The 13,664-nt window shown below is 38.6% G+C and overlaps 2 protein-coding genes and 1 pseudogene across 3 annotated transcripts; 1 reads left to right on the plus strand and 2 right to left on the minus strand.

Annotated features, from left to right (window-relative positions):
* Positions 1-416: 416 nt before the first annotated feature.
* On the minus strand, positions 417-2,408 carry LOC137742820 (protein ALP1-like). Its single transcript, XM_068482774.2, has one exon. It carries the CDS (start codon positions 2,098-2,100, stop codon positions 562-564), a length of 1,539 nt encoding a protein of 512 aa, XP_068338875.1. The 5' UTR covers positions 2,101-2,408; the 3' UTR covers positions 417-561.
* A 5,639-nt stretch (positions 2,409-8,047) lies between these two features.
* Positions 8,048-10,145, plus strand: LOC137738151 (uncharacterized). Its single transcript, XM_068477784.2, has 5 exons — positions 8,048-8,236; positions 8,356-8,524; positions 9,396-9,479; positions 9,563-9,766; positions 9,879-10,145. Exons 1-5 carry the CDS (start codon positions 8,171-8,173, stop codon positions 9,965-9,967), a joined length of 612 nt encoding a protein of 203 aa, XP_068333885.2. The 5' UTR covers positions 8,048-8,170; the 3' UTR covers positions 9,968-10,145.
* Positions 10,146-11,617: 1,472 nt separating this feature from the next.
* On the minus strand, positions 11,618-13,611 carry LOC137748948 (UDP-glycosyltransferase 91C1 pseudogene; annotated as a pseudogene). Its single transcript, XR_015956749.1, has one exon. The product of XR_015956749.1 is annotated as a UDP-glycosyltransferase 91C1 pseudogene (transcript).
* Between the last annotated feature and the right edge of the window lie 53 nt (positions 13,612-13,664).

Genomic DNA, 13,664 nt, shown 5'->3' on the forward strand with positions numbered 1-13,664 from the left:
AGGATTATAGTTATTCAAACTTTAGAGTAAAAGAGATAGGTGCACAATTATATACAATTTGTGATATGACATATTTCCTCTTCAATAACATAATCAAGAATCTCATCTAGTTATATTGCTCAAACATGCATCTTAGGGAGATAGGTACAAAGTTATATACAACTAGTGATACATCAACTTTTTTGCCGACAGCGTAATTAAAAATGTCAGTTGGTGCTTGGTGACACGATAAATTTTATCTTCGACAATGAATCATAAATGAAAATCTTGACTAGCTTCATAATCAGAGGGAAAGATGCAGAATCACAATTATATACATTTAGTGATACGACAGATTTCACCATCAACAACGTAATAAAAAGTCTCAGCTGGTCTTGCGGTCACTCAAACTTCAAGATCAGATTTAGAATTTCAGATGGCAAAAAAGAAGGAAGTATATTTAGAATAGATAAATAGATAGAAGGTGGGTAAATGCTTATATACAAAAAGCTAAACAAAGCCAAATATATATCATATTTTACTCTATAATATGACTAGAACAAAAGCCGAACTCAAAACCCCCTATAGAAAACCAGAACCGGTGCCTGCAGCAAGGCCATGGTGCAACAAATTATGAGCAATATGATCCCTCGCCTGCACCGATCCCGCCGACCTCAGACTATTTGCCGGCGTTGCCACATCGTCGAAGAGGTCGAACTCGAACTTGGGATCGAGCTCATCATTCCTCATTGCACAAATATTGTGCAAAACACAGCAAGCCCCAAGCACAACAGGCAAGTCCTGCAGCTTGATCTCAGTCCTCTTCTGCAAGCAAGACCACCTCCCCTTCAGCTTTGCAAATGCATCTTTAGCCACCCTTTCCACTTCTCCGATTTTCTCATTGAATGCGTGCTGGGTCCACGTCAAGTTCTGGTGGGTGTAAGGAACCAGCACCCAATCCATCAGTGGAAACCCAGCATTTCCCACAATCCACACATCCTTCAAGAGTCCTCTGTTTGCTCTCTGGAACAATGCAGACTTCTCCAGCACCTGATCGTCCGGCATCGAACCCGGCCAGCCTATGCAAACGTCGGTGAAAACGCCTCTCGGATCGACAACCCCTTGAACCGTGACCGAATACGAAGTTTTCTGGTTGCGTTCCGTGTGCCGCTTGTTGAAATACGCAGCCACATTCACCTTTGGAGCAATAATTGATATGTGGGTGGTGTACATAGACCCAGCAACATTTGGAATTCCGGAAGTGGCCTCGAACTCCTCCTTGATTTCCTGCATCCTGCCCTCGTCCGGCCACTGGAGAAACTTGTGCATCAAGACAGTCTTGATGGCAACGCAAACTTCCAGAACCAGCTTGTGGCAGGTGGAGATTCCCAGCCCGAAACGTCTCGAAACCTCCCTAAGCGGCTCCCCGGTGGCAAGCCGATATATGCACACCGCCACGCGTTGGCGCACCGGAATTGCCTCGCGCAACATTGTGTTCTTCTTAAAAACCGCCGACTCCAGCTCCGCGCAGATCATGTCGAACGTCCCCTTGCTCATCCGAAAAGCTTTTCGAAACTCCTCATCCGAAACGTCTGGGCGGCCCAAATTCTCCCACCACACCTTGGGCCTGTCCTTCACCCAAAGCCTCCGGTGCGGACCCGGGATCGTAGCACTCGAACTCGGGTCCGGACCGGCCGCGGAGGCCTCAGCTGCAGCAGCGGCCGCAGCGGAAGCGGACTGTCGACTCCGTTTCGCCCTAGACAGGTCCGATTCGTCGGATTGAGAATGGTGCTGCTGAAGATCAGAGTAGTACTCCTCCATAGCTCGAGTCTTCCGCCTGTGATTATCTTCAAGCATCGATCTTTCCTCCTGGGCTTCGACCAAGTACCTCTCCTGCTCCAGCTTCTCCTCCTCGTCCAGCAGAATCAGTGAGGCGAGTATGTCGCTCATTGCCCCCGGAGCAGCTCCAGCGCCGCCACCATGGTTGTTTCCATCGTCCTTTCTCCGCTTCTTCAGGCTGTGATTCCAGCCATTTATGTCGAATTCGTCCATGTCGGACAACAGGGTATAGAAATGGGAGTCATCTTCTTGACTAAGAAATGGGAACGGAGTAATTTCCATGAAAGGTCTGAACTTTGGTGGTGGGACGAAAGGTGTTTGAAGAAATGCCTGTGTGAACTTGAATTGCGAGCTTGGAGGTGAACTGGTAGAGATGGAGATGTTGGCTGGAGGTGTTGAACTGGAGGGGAGGCATATTTATATCTGTGCGAGGCGTGTATGCAGGTGTGAACGCGTAGTGGGGGGCCTTTTGACTGAGACTTGACCTTTTTGGACGAGTGCTTTTACGCGGTTGGGGTTTTTGGGGGACGGTGGTTTTTTGTATAAACTTTGGGAATTTGGAAGGGGGGAACAGAAGGAAATGGGGAAGTTTCGTTGGGGGAAGGAAGAAGGAAAGGGGGAAAAAGGGGGAGAATAAGTGAAATAGTGACTTTGCTTGTACTCAATTGCTAAATGACTTTTGTTGCCAAAAAGCTCCCCCAAAGATTCACTATTTTGTGTTTAGGATGTGCTTCAGAGTTTTCCTTCTCAATGAAATATGTGAAAAGCTGGTTCATAAACTCTGAGTGCCTGTAGTCGTTTACAAGCTAATGATGGGGCGTCGAGTGAATTTGAATGTTTTGTGCCAAAGAAGGTTTTTGAATTAAATTGTCCGGGTTTTGTCGTACGCGTATATTTATAGAATTCGTAATGGTAAAATTAGTAGGGTTATTGGTGAACTCTGAATACACGTGTGATCGATCATCTGCGAGTAGTGAATATAAAAACAGTTTAACTGTTTCGTGCCAAAGAAGGTTTGAAGTAAACTGTTTTGGATCTTTTGTTTTACGGTATTAATATTTTATAGAATTTGTAACAGTAAAAGCAAAAATGTTATAAACTAAACTCTGAATACGTGTAATCATTTGCAAGCCATTAGGGATCGTGAGAAATTTTGAATCTTTTGCATGAAAGAAGGCTTCCAACTAAACTATTTAGTAAACGCTCATTACGTTTAATCATTTGCAAGCGATGAGGTATCGAGTAAATGTACTCAAGATTGGGTTTTCAATTTTTTTAGGGAAGTTTGATGTAACATGAAAATTTAGTTAACTACACCAAAAAAATTGACGTGAATTGTTGACCCCAAATTTATTGAAGGCATTCACTTACTCAAAAACACAAACTCATATATTTTAAATTTATGTATTAACTAAAATCCATAAACATAGTCAGTGTTATTTTATTGAATTTTTTTCCAAAAAATAGCAAAATGATGAATATTAATGTTATATCCATCGGGATTTTGCACCGGACATCCTCTATTTTTTTTAGTTAGGTGTTTATCACGGTGTCTGAATCTAAAAATTTGATGAGAAAAAAAAAAATTATCGACCCGTGCCTCATTTGGATACTCGAGAGACGATTTCATGTTCAAGTTTGTTCAATAAAGGAAAATACTAGGTTTGCGAGCTTAAAAAAATTGACGAAGAGTAGGTTTAGTTATCAAATATGAGATTTGGTGGTGGTTAAGAAAGTGTTTAACATAAATAAATTAAAATTTAAAGGGACAAACTAGTTATTTCGTATTAAAATTTTAAAGGGATTAATTTCAAAAGATTGAGGGGTGGGAACAGAATTATCCTAAAATTAAAGGACAAAACCATCAACCACCATCTTTTTACAATGTACAATAAATGAGCGTCGTTACGGTGCTGTTAAAACGTTAGCTGCACGAATTAGTACTGACACAAAAGGATTTTCGATCCTTTCTAATGAAACCCTACCTCACAATTTACTTTCACTTTTTACTTTTTATTTAAGATTGGCTTGGTCAACTTCTCTTTTATTTAAAACCAACAATTTCTGTAGTCGAATCGTTAAAAACAACTACCAGTTAGTGAAACAGGGAGCTATCTTGTTTTTGATAAAGCGATATTCTAAATGAAATTGTTATTCATATACTTACTTTTACTTTTCAAATACTCTTATTAATTTTTTGTCGTTGATATTTTTCAATTCATTTGATCAAACAATCGAAAATTAAGAATGTTGTGTGAGAAGTAGAAATGAGTATGTTTGCAAGTGGTCCAATATCCTAATTGATGCAGTTGGTTGAGTGACTCTCAGGTTTCTATCTTTGTCGTCTTACATCACCAATGTATAAGGTGTTAGGTTTCTACCAATATGTTATGGGTTTGAAACTTCTACTCTCCTAATTTATTGTAATAGTTTCGAACTCTTTTCATCCCCTTAATGATAATAATTTTTTTTTTTTAAATGAATGGGTGGATATCACTACCCTATTCTAATTTATGAACGAAGGAGAGTAAGATATTTACAAAGAGCAATGCTAGAGAGACTGAATATTTAAATTAAAATTTGTAATCCATATAACGTGGATGTTGATGATTGTATTATTATTAAGTATTGATTAATGTGCTTATCTACTATCAGTAACGCATCATATGATTTACAAATTTAGTCTAAAAAGTTCGTTTACCTAGCATTACTCATTTACAAAAGAGAAAGTACATTTTACTAGCCAACTTGACTACACTCTGACATGTTTGAGAACTACTATATTAAAACTAAATTTAGTAAATATTTTTTTTTTTTTTTGCCATTTAACTAATAAATGCATGTCATTGTTAAATTTAGCATAATTACATGAAAGATATGAGAAATGCTAAAGAAACTCTCTTAAAAGTGAGACTAATCTTTGCCGCATCATTTTTTAACATAATATTTTTTGATGCTGACATGAAAATTAATGTTAAACTATAAAATAACAGAAATCCTTGAACAATCCAGCTTTAAAAAACGTCTGCTTAGAATTTATTTTTCATGAAACTCATGTTCTTTGTTCTTAATGAAGTTCTTTCTCTCTAGGCTCTAGATTTAATTTCGATAGACTTCGATTTATTTCCAAGATTAAAATGGCTTATTTTTAATCACATTGACCCGAAAACTATTGGTCGACGTTGTTAATTTCAAAATTACATGTGATTGATAGTTACATAATTATTTAGGTACAAGTCTAAAAGAAGAACAAAACAGCACATGTTTGAAGACTAGCACGTGGTACGTACACGACTCACACACCCACATTATCGACTGTTTGACATTTTACATGTCGACTTAAAACATTGTAATCACAAACCAAATAAATTATAACCATAATTATTTACATGTGTTTAGCGTGAATTAATTCGTAATCCAACACAGTTCACAAAAAATATAAAAATAAAGTCAAATAACTCAAATGTTAGTTAGCTAGATTAGTTTGATCGTCTCATTTCACTTGAGATTGAATTCGTACGTTAAAGTAATTTATAATTCAAATTTGCAAAATTTTTAATAGAGATAAAAAAATAAAAAAAAAAATTATGACAGACTAAAGCATGATCTCATTCGCTGCCCATCCTCCATAGGTTGTTGAGTTTTGTATTGTTTTATTAGCAGCTTGAGTTGCATGTCAATTGTCAACAGTTTTTATAGTCTTCTTCCCTTTGGAATCATTGACTTTAAATTTATTGGTGATTTGATATCAGGTTTATAATTAATTAAAATACCCATATATATTAGTCTCTGTTTTTCATCAAGTGGTTGAAAAGTCTGCTCTTAGGTTGTTATAATTATTTTTCAACGGCCAATGCAATTTTATTCATAATTCACCAAATTAGGCACGGACATAGGACCTTACCGTGTCATGATCAGTGAGATATGAACATAAAAATATTAGAAAATTGTAGTAATGGTCTCTTAATTTTAACTTAATTAAAGCAATGGTTCATCCACAAAAAAATCTATAATTATTGGTCCCTTAACTCCTCAAAACATGTAATTATGATCATTTTCATCAACTCCGTCAAAATGAGTCATGTTGGAAGAATCATTGTTACAATTGAGTTAAAGTTAATAAATCATTGCTTCAATTGAATTAAAATTGAGGGACCCATTTCTCTAATTGGGTTAAAATTGAGGGATAATTTCTCCAATTTTTCTCATTTAGTTTCCTATATTTGCCCTTTAATTCAGCCTTATGTGCATGGCACGTGACTCATTTTGACGAAGTTGATGAAAATGATCATAACTGTACATTTTGATAAGTAAATGGATCAATAGTCATGGATTTTTAGTTGAGAGATTATTACTCCAATTGAGTTAAAGTGCTTCACCATTGCTACAATTTTCTGAAAATATTATTTTCGTGACATGTAAATCATCAATACTACAATCCATAACATGTTTAGTTTAAGCGTAAGGTACTACATTATTATAAATTATTATAAAGGAAATTTTAACGAAAAGCTTCCGGTACTCTTCATTTTGACAAAAAATCATATTTTTACACTAAAAAATCAATTATAATACTATTCACTTTACCTTTTATTTTGTCCTTATCGTTAAAACTCAAAGTTTTTAAGTCTTTTTCATTAATTTTTCTTATTATAAACCCAAGGAGTTTACCTAAGCCTCAAGAATATGTGTTTTTACTAAAACTCGGTGATACTACTTGTCTTTAAGCATTTAGTACAATTGGTGTACTTTTTTTTTTTTCTAACATGTGTTCACATTATACAAGTTTTTTGCAAGTGATCATATATGTTTTTTAGTACATCGATATTTTTACATTAAAGGGAGGGGGAGTTCGGCAAATCCGCTTAATGGGCAGCCTAATTTTGTATCGAATTCGCCATTCACGAGATTCGAATCTAAGACCTCTCACTTCCAAGTAAAGAGGAATACCATCAGATCGTAATACTGAGTGGTATATATATGTTACTAAATCAATCATAACAGCTGACAAGAAGTGAAGAAAATGACATGTAAAAATCATTCTCTTTATTAGAACCAAGCTTAGAAATTAAAAGCCATCATGTGGGAAAATCGATTCTTTATGGGGTGTGAAATATAACCTCTCACAGTTTCTCTCTAGAAACCCAGATTCAAACCTCTTCTCCGACTTCAACTTTCAGCCACCGGCCCTTGCTTTTACTTGGGGTAGGCGGCAACCTGCTACTTCCTCATTTTTTCAGTCTCATTCTTCCCACATTTGCCTTTTTCTTCTTTTCCTCCCCCTCACTTCCTCTGCTCCACCCCATCCCTGCATTCATCTATCCCTCTCCTCTTTCCAGTCTCTTTCTTTTGTTTTATTCCTGATTCTCTTGAGTTTATCTCAGTTTTTCCTGAATTGGGTCTCAACTATCCCCTGAGCTTGTCTCAGATATGGACTTCTTGCCCTTTATCCGGCATCTTTTGCCTACTTTTACTGTTTTCTGTCTTTTAACACTTTGTCATCCCTCCTCCTTATTTGTGATACTACATCCCTATCCCATAATGTACTTGGATAGGCAGGCTCCAATCAGGAATGGGATACCAAATCCACTTCCCTCCTTCACTCCCCAACCCTAAACGGCATACATATGCCGTAACCCCATCGAGACCAAGTGTTGGTATTTTACATACCCCCTTAGCCTCACCCTCTACATGTATGATACTTTGTTTGTATATATTTGTAGGGGCTCGTGAAGGAGAATTGGATCTAGTGTCTACTTTCTTAGTTCGGAGTTTGGCTTACTTCAAGGAAGTGACGGCGACAGAGATATGGTCTTTGTTGATGGAGATTAGGGTTTTTTTATTGTCTATTTTCTGCTGCCTTCGGGCCTAAGCTTATGTGGGCCTCGCGTTGTATCTTAGGTTCTTGCTCTCATTTTGCTTGAGCCTTTTACTTTTCCTTTAGTTGTTTACCCAATTCTTTTTGGGCCTTGTACTAGTTTTTATATTAATGAAAGTTGACTCTGTGTTTAAAAAAAAAAAAAAATACATAATACAACGGTCTAATAATATTTCTTTTAATTTGTAAATTAGAGGTCTGATGTTCCATTTTAAACCATATTATTGTTAGAGGCTAAATTCATCTCTCATTTTTAATGTGCATAATATCATTTGTTTAAAAAAATAAAAAAAAAATAAAAAATAAAATAAAAGAAAGAGGATAATACTTGTGTTTTGGAAGGATAACCCCAAAACATAAAGTAATGGCTCGTGGTTTTTCTAATATTTTCTAATTTATTTATTTTATTACTGTATCTGCAAACCGTAGGGAGGGCCTGGCCACAAAGAACACAAGAAACAGACAAAAACCCAGATGAGCAGCTGCTCTTCCATGACTTCCCTTCTCATCCCACCTCCCACCCTTCCCCTCCAACTCAAGGTAAGTTTTATTATATCACCCATTTTTCATTCTTTTTTTTATTTTTTATTTTTATTTTTATGATTACAATTTAATTTTACTTTATTTAATTTGGGTTTTGTTTATTTGATCGATTGCAGGAAGATGGGATTAGAGTCAGCACTCTACTTAGGAACCCATCATCTAAAATTGACCGGACCGGTCTGAGAAGTTGCAGACGTCACGGACGCTGTTCTGTGGCGAAAGCTAAGGCGACCGTTGAAGAAGATGTACTGGAGAAGCAATCAGTCGGTGCTCCGGACAAAAATGGTAACTCTTCTTATTCTTTGGTCACTTTTATTTGATTGCCAAAAATTGTCTTCTAAGTTGGGTCTTGGAAATTTGGGAATTTGGTGTGACTGAGACATGTAAAATGATAAAATCCATGGCAATAAAGAGAAATTTTTTGTGATTGTTTGTTGTTTTAAGAAAAATATATAGTATTTAAAGTTGATGGAAGACTTGATGTTAAATCAAATGCAGCGATGTTTTAAGGTTCATACAGTCGAGCTCATAGTAAGATTTATTATTGTTGTTTATCGTTTTAAGAACTTTAATTTTGTGTTGCATCCCAACCTCTTGCCATTTAGTATTACGGTCTAGTGATATTCTTCTTCTCTTGTAAGTGAGAGGTCTTAGATTCGATTGGCGAGTTTGAACCATATTATTGCTAGCCTATTATGAGGCTAAACACACCCCTAGATAATATTGTTTGTTAAAAAAAAGAAAAAAAAATTTAATTTCACGTTTGAGTTTCGGATGAACCGTTTTAAGTTATTTTTTGTATGACCATACAATGTTTTGAATAAAACATTCTCTTTTTTTTTTTTTTTTTTTAAGTGAACTTTAATTGTATGATGTGATATCGTTTCACACACTCTAATTTGCGTGCTTAACTCAATCTTTGGGACATGTTTGTTTTGAACACTGGTTGCCTCGTTACACGAAAGGACCAATCTTTCTTATGTATGTACAAATCACAGTTTAACACATATGCTACAAAATACTCTAAAAGTTTGTTTGAAGCAGTGTGCTCCCTCTCCACTTACTTTAGTGCCGACTGTGGCTCGAATCACAGAAAGGCAAGTTTTTGTACGTTCTCTGATGCATCTTACTTGTTCATCTTTTGATTCTCATGCAGATTTTGGAGTTGTTAGTGTCCACCATGTCGGATTGCTGTGTGAAAACCTTGAAAGATCTCTCAGCTTTTACCAGAACATTTTGGGTAAAATTTTCAAAATTCTCATCTTTTACTTACATTTTAAAAGTACATGACTTGACATCATTGATGGATAAAAAAAAAAATAGGGCTTGAAATAAATGAGGCAAGGCCGCATGATAAGCTCCCCTACAGAGGTGCTTGGCTATGGGTTGGTTCAGAGATGATTCATCTCATGGAACTTCCAAATCCCGACCCTTTGACCGGAAGACCAGCTCATGGAGGCCGCGACCGCCATACTTGCATTGCAATCCGGGATGTGTCTAAGCTGAAAGCAATCCTCGACGATGCTGGTAAGCTTTAGTTTTCCTCATCTGCAGTTAATTTCATTTTCAATAACATGTCCAACGGATGTTGATCTATGGAAGGAATGTGGGCGACTTATACTGCTATCTGCTACTGCAGGTATTCCCTACACGCTGAGCAAGTCCGGGAGGCCGGCGATTTTCACGCGAGACCCGGATGCAAATGCTCTGGAGTTTACTCAAGTTTAATAGCTGAGAATTGCAGCATCCATATCATAACCAGCTTTATATGTTGATCCCAGCTAATAGAGATTATAGAGTTTGTACAGTTTGTTTATACATTTGAAAGCTGATTGTTATATGGACTGTTGGCGTAAAAAGCTACAGTATCAGATTATGATCATATAATAAAGTACTTAATTTGCAATGTTTGAATGGTTGGAGTAACTTGGTAAGTAGTCACAGCTTTTCTTTCTTCAAAGAGGAGATGTATGAAGTTGCTGGTCGTCGGGTCTTGGAATGGACGGTGGAGGAGTCGATGCCGCCATCTTACAAGATCGAATTCTAGGTGGTTGTCACCCACAGGGAGTGGCGGCCAGAAAAAAAAAGAAATTGCCTAGGTCGAGGGTACTTCGAGAGAGACCCTAGGATCTTTGCTCTGATACCATGATAAATGCTTTTAACTACTCGAGCTGCAAGAACTTAGCCTAATCCTACTTAGTCACTTTGGGTTACTTTCAGCTTAGACACATGCCGGATTGCAATACAAGTATGGCTGAATTTCGACCTGCAAAATTTGGCATAGAAATAGGTATCAAAATTTCAGTTAAGTTAAAGCAACGAGAGAGCTTCCATGACAAAAAACCAAGGCAATCAAAATTTCTTATCAACTGCATCAGCTCATATTCAAGGTAGTAACAAAATTTGTTACATTTCAGTTTGTTAAAAGGAATTGCTACTCGTCTAAAATCTTAGGCTAGATTAGATAGATGGCTCTCTCCATCTAATATGTGTGTGAGTGAATGAATGTGTGAAGGAGGTCATAGCCTCTGTAATTCTCTCTGCAATTCTCTTCCATTTCCAGCTTCTTTCTTCTTCATTGCATTCATCATTTTTAATCATTCTGTGTGTCTAACTCTCTGTAAAACTTCACTCTCAAGTTCAAATACATTAACATGGCATCAGAGCCAGGTTGCATTTCTGGGCGTTAGAATCTGTGAAATCAGAATTAGAGCTTTTTCTTGCTTTGACGAGCCCCGACCTCTCGAGATTCAAATCTTACATGGCTGGTCTGGTGGTAGAGAGCTACAAGCTCTGATTTTCAATGGCAACAACTTCGACTTCTGGCAAATCAGAATGAAGACCATTTTCCGATCCCATGAGCTGTGGAGTCTGGTTGAGAAGGGCTTTGCTCCTCCAGCAAAGCAGGTAGAGGTCACAGAAGCTGAGAGTAAGCTCTTGCGAGAGAATATGATGAAGGATGCTAGAGCACTTGGCATCACTCAAGGTGCCGTTTCAGATCAAATATTCTCGACAATCGCTACGCAGGACACTGCAAAGGCAGCTTGGGGTATTTTGAAAGCAAGAATTTGTTGGTGATAAACAAGTAAGATCTATAAAACTTCAAGGTCTTAGACGAGATTTTGAATGTACTAGGATGATTTGAGTAACCAAAGAAGAAGTTAATTATGGTGATGATTTGAGTAACCAACGAATGGTTCAGAAGTTGTTGATTAGTCTACCTAAAACCTACGATGGTATTACCTCAATCTCCTTTAATGTCTCCAAATGCTTTGCTTTCTCTTCAGCGGCAATTTTTCTCAGTGACTTGTTTCATCAACGCATTCACAAGAAGAAAGTAACTGCACCTTGAAGTATAGAGAAGATAAACATTATGGATTAAAGAAAAGACACTATAATATCACATCTAACATCATATTCATTTTAGTCATCTTACACCGTTGTTGTAGTTTTATATAAAAGTTTACTAAACGCATCATATTCTTTTTAGTCATTTTGCATTGTCCTTGTACTTTTACAACAAAAATTTACTAAACACTGAATTGCTTTGTTGTATAACTATTTATTCTTAGTAAAAACATTTTTTTTAAAAGCACATCTATAAAGACTGTCACATAAAATATCCAAAGTTGATTAAGTTGAAGCTGGCCAAGTTTCAAGGACCCGAGTGAACTCGTCCAAGCACTTGCTGTTCAACTCTACGTTGCCAAATATCTCCCTCATCGCCCATGCATTTGCCCTTACTAACTCGCTCTCTTTCTCCACCATCACTCGCCTAATCAACTCGGCCACCGAGTCACTCGTAAACGACCCGTCTCGCTCGTTCCTCGGTATCTCCAACCCAACCTGCTTTTCGTGCATTAGTCTCGCGTTCAACCCTTGGTCCGAATTTGCACCCGAAAACAAAATCAAAACCCGCCCAAACCCTAATGCTTCAATAATTGAACTCCAACCGCAATGAGTTAGGAATCCTCCAACTGAGATATGACCTAAAATCTTAGGTTGCGGGGCCCAACCCCTCCACACAAAGCCTCGACCGTCCACTCGCGTTTCAAATCCGAGTGGAAGGATATTGGACCTCAACGCGCCCTCCACTAACGGGCGATTGTTGACCACCAAAATAAAAGGCAACCCCGATTTCTCTATCCCATGTGCCAACTCGTGCATAAGCTCTTGACTCAGAGTCACCCCGGTGCCGAGTGCGATGTAAATCACCGAGTTCGGTTTCTTATTTTCGAGCCACTCTCTCAACACTTCCCACTTCTCATCTGCTCGATCGTTAGCGCCGCCGGGCTGATGCGGTGCTGAGCTGGGCGGCAGCAGCCCGAGTGGAACAACGGGTTTGCCGTATAAATTTCTGAGCAGACGCACCGCGTCAGATTCAACCTCGGTGCAGCTCCGTATAGTCACAAAATTACAATCTTGAACCGTAACCGCGAGCCTCTGAAAATCGGAGACCTCGTCGTCCATGCAATCCCAATGACTCACCATCTCGTGCAGCTTATAAGCGACGGTGGAAGGATAGTCGAACCACTCGGGAAGGACCGTAAAGTTCTCCGGCCGCCGGCTTTTGTCGCCGAGTAACTCGGACGGAGGACCGTAGAAGGCCAAGGAAGTGGCATTGAAGATGCTGAAGTAGACCGAGTTGACTCCGAGCCGAGTGGCGACTTGGGGCAGCCAGTAGCAAATAGCGTCGTGGACGACCCAGTTGACGCCCGAGTGTTGGATGAAATGTGTGACTGCAGGCTTGAGCAAGTCGTAGGCTTTTTTGAGGTAGGGGACTTTGTTGATTGGTAGCTGGGAGGTGGACTCGACGGATTCAGGTAAGCCGTCGACGGCGGGGAGAGGAAGGTCAACGAAATCGATGAGTAGGGAAAGGGAGGATGACCGGAGGCGATGGATGTTTTGGGGGGTGGAGATGAAGGAGATTTGGTGACCCTTTTGAGCTAAGAACTTGGAGACCTCGAGAAATGGCATCAGGTGACCGTAGGCTAGCCATGGGAACATGGCGATGTGAAGTTTCTTCTCATCTTTGCGCTCCATGTCTGAGAGGAGAGACTGTCTGGCCTTTGATAATGTCCTGTGTCTAGTGGTTTTCGATGGACTGAGTGGGTTTACATGAATTTTAATCATGGCTTATCACTAATTAAAGCAGTAGTGCATGTGAACATGGTTTGATGAAGCGATGGTGATGTGATAGATAGGTGGTCAAAAATGACACACTGCAATTAACGTGATGGTGACTTGGCGTTGTCAGGTTGGTTAAGAATTGATGATGGGATTAGTAATTTAGCATGCATGCAGAAATGTGAGGTGGTTAGATGCTTTAAAGGAATATCCAGTGGTTCTTCAAAAAAAAAAAAAAAAAAAAAAAAAAATGGAATATCCAGTGTGTCCATTTCATTAGAGTGGCTCCCACCGGTTC

The sequence above is a fragment of the Pyrus communis genome, chromosome 15 (assembly GCF_041283825.1).
Source record: "Pyrus communis isolate YQ-2024b chromosome 15, ASM4128382v1, whole genome shotgun sequence".
Taxonomy (NCBI): domain Eukaryota; kingdom Viridiplantae; phylum Streptophyta; class Magnoliopsida; order Rosales; family Rosaceae; genus Pyrus; species Pyrus communis.

Bases quoted from the DNA above. Each gene is read 5' to 3' on its own strand.
- LOC137742820 (XM_068482774.2), bottom strand. From the start codon at position 2,100: ATGGAAATTACTCCGTTCCCATTTCTTAGTCAAGAAGATGACTCCCAT.
- LOC137738151 (XM_068477784.2), top strand. From the start codon at position 8,171: ATGAGCAGCTGCTCTTCCATGACTTCCCTTCTCATCCCACCTCCCACC. The intron at 8,237-8,355 runs GTAAGTTTTATT...GATCGATTGCAG, and splicing joins CCCTTCCCCTCCAACTCAAG to GAAGATGGGATTAGAGTCAG. The intron at 8,525-9,395 runs GTAACTCTTCTT...ATTCTCATGCAG, and splicing joins CGGTGCTCCGGACAAAAATG to ATTTTGGAGTTGTTAGTGTC.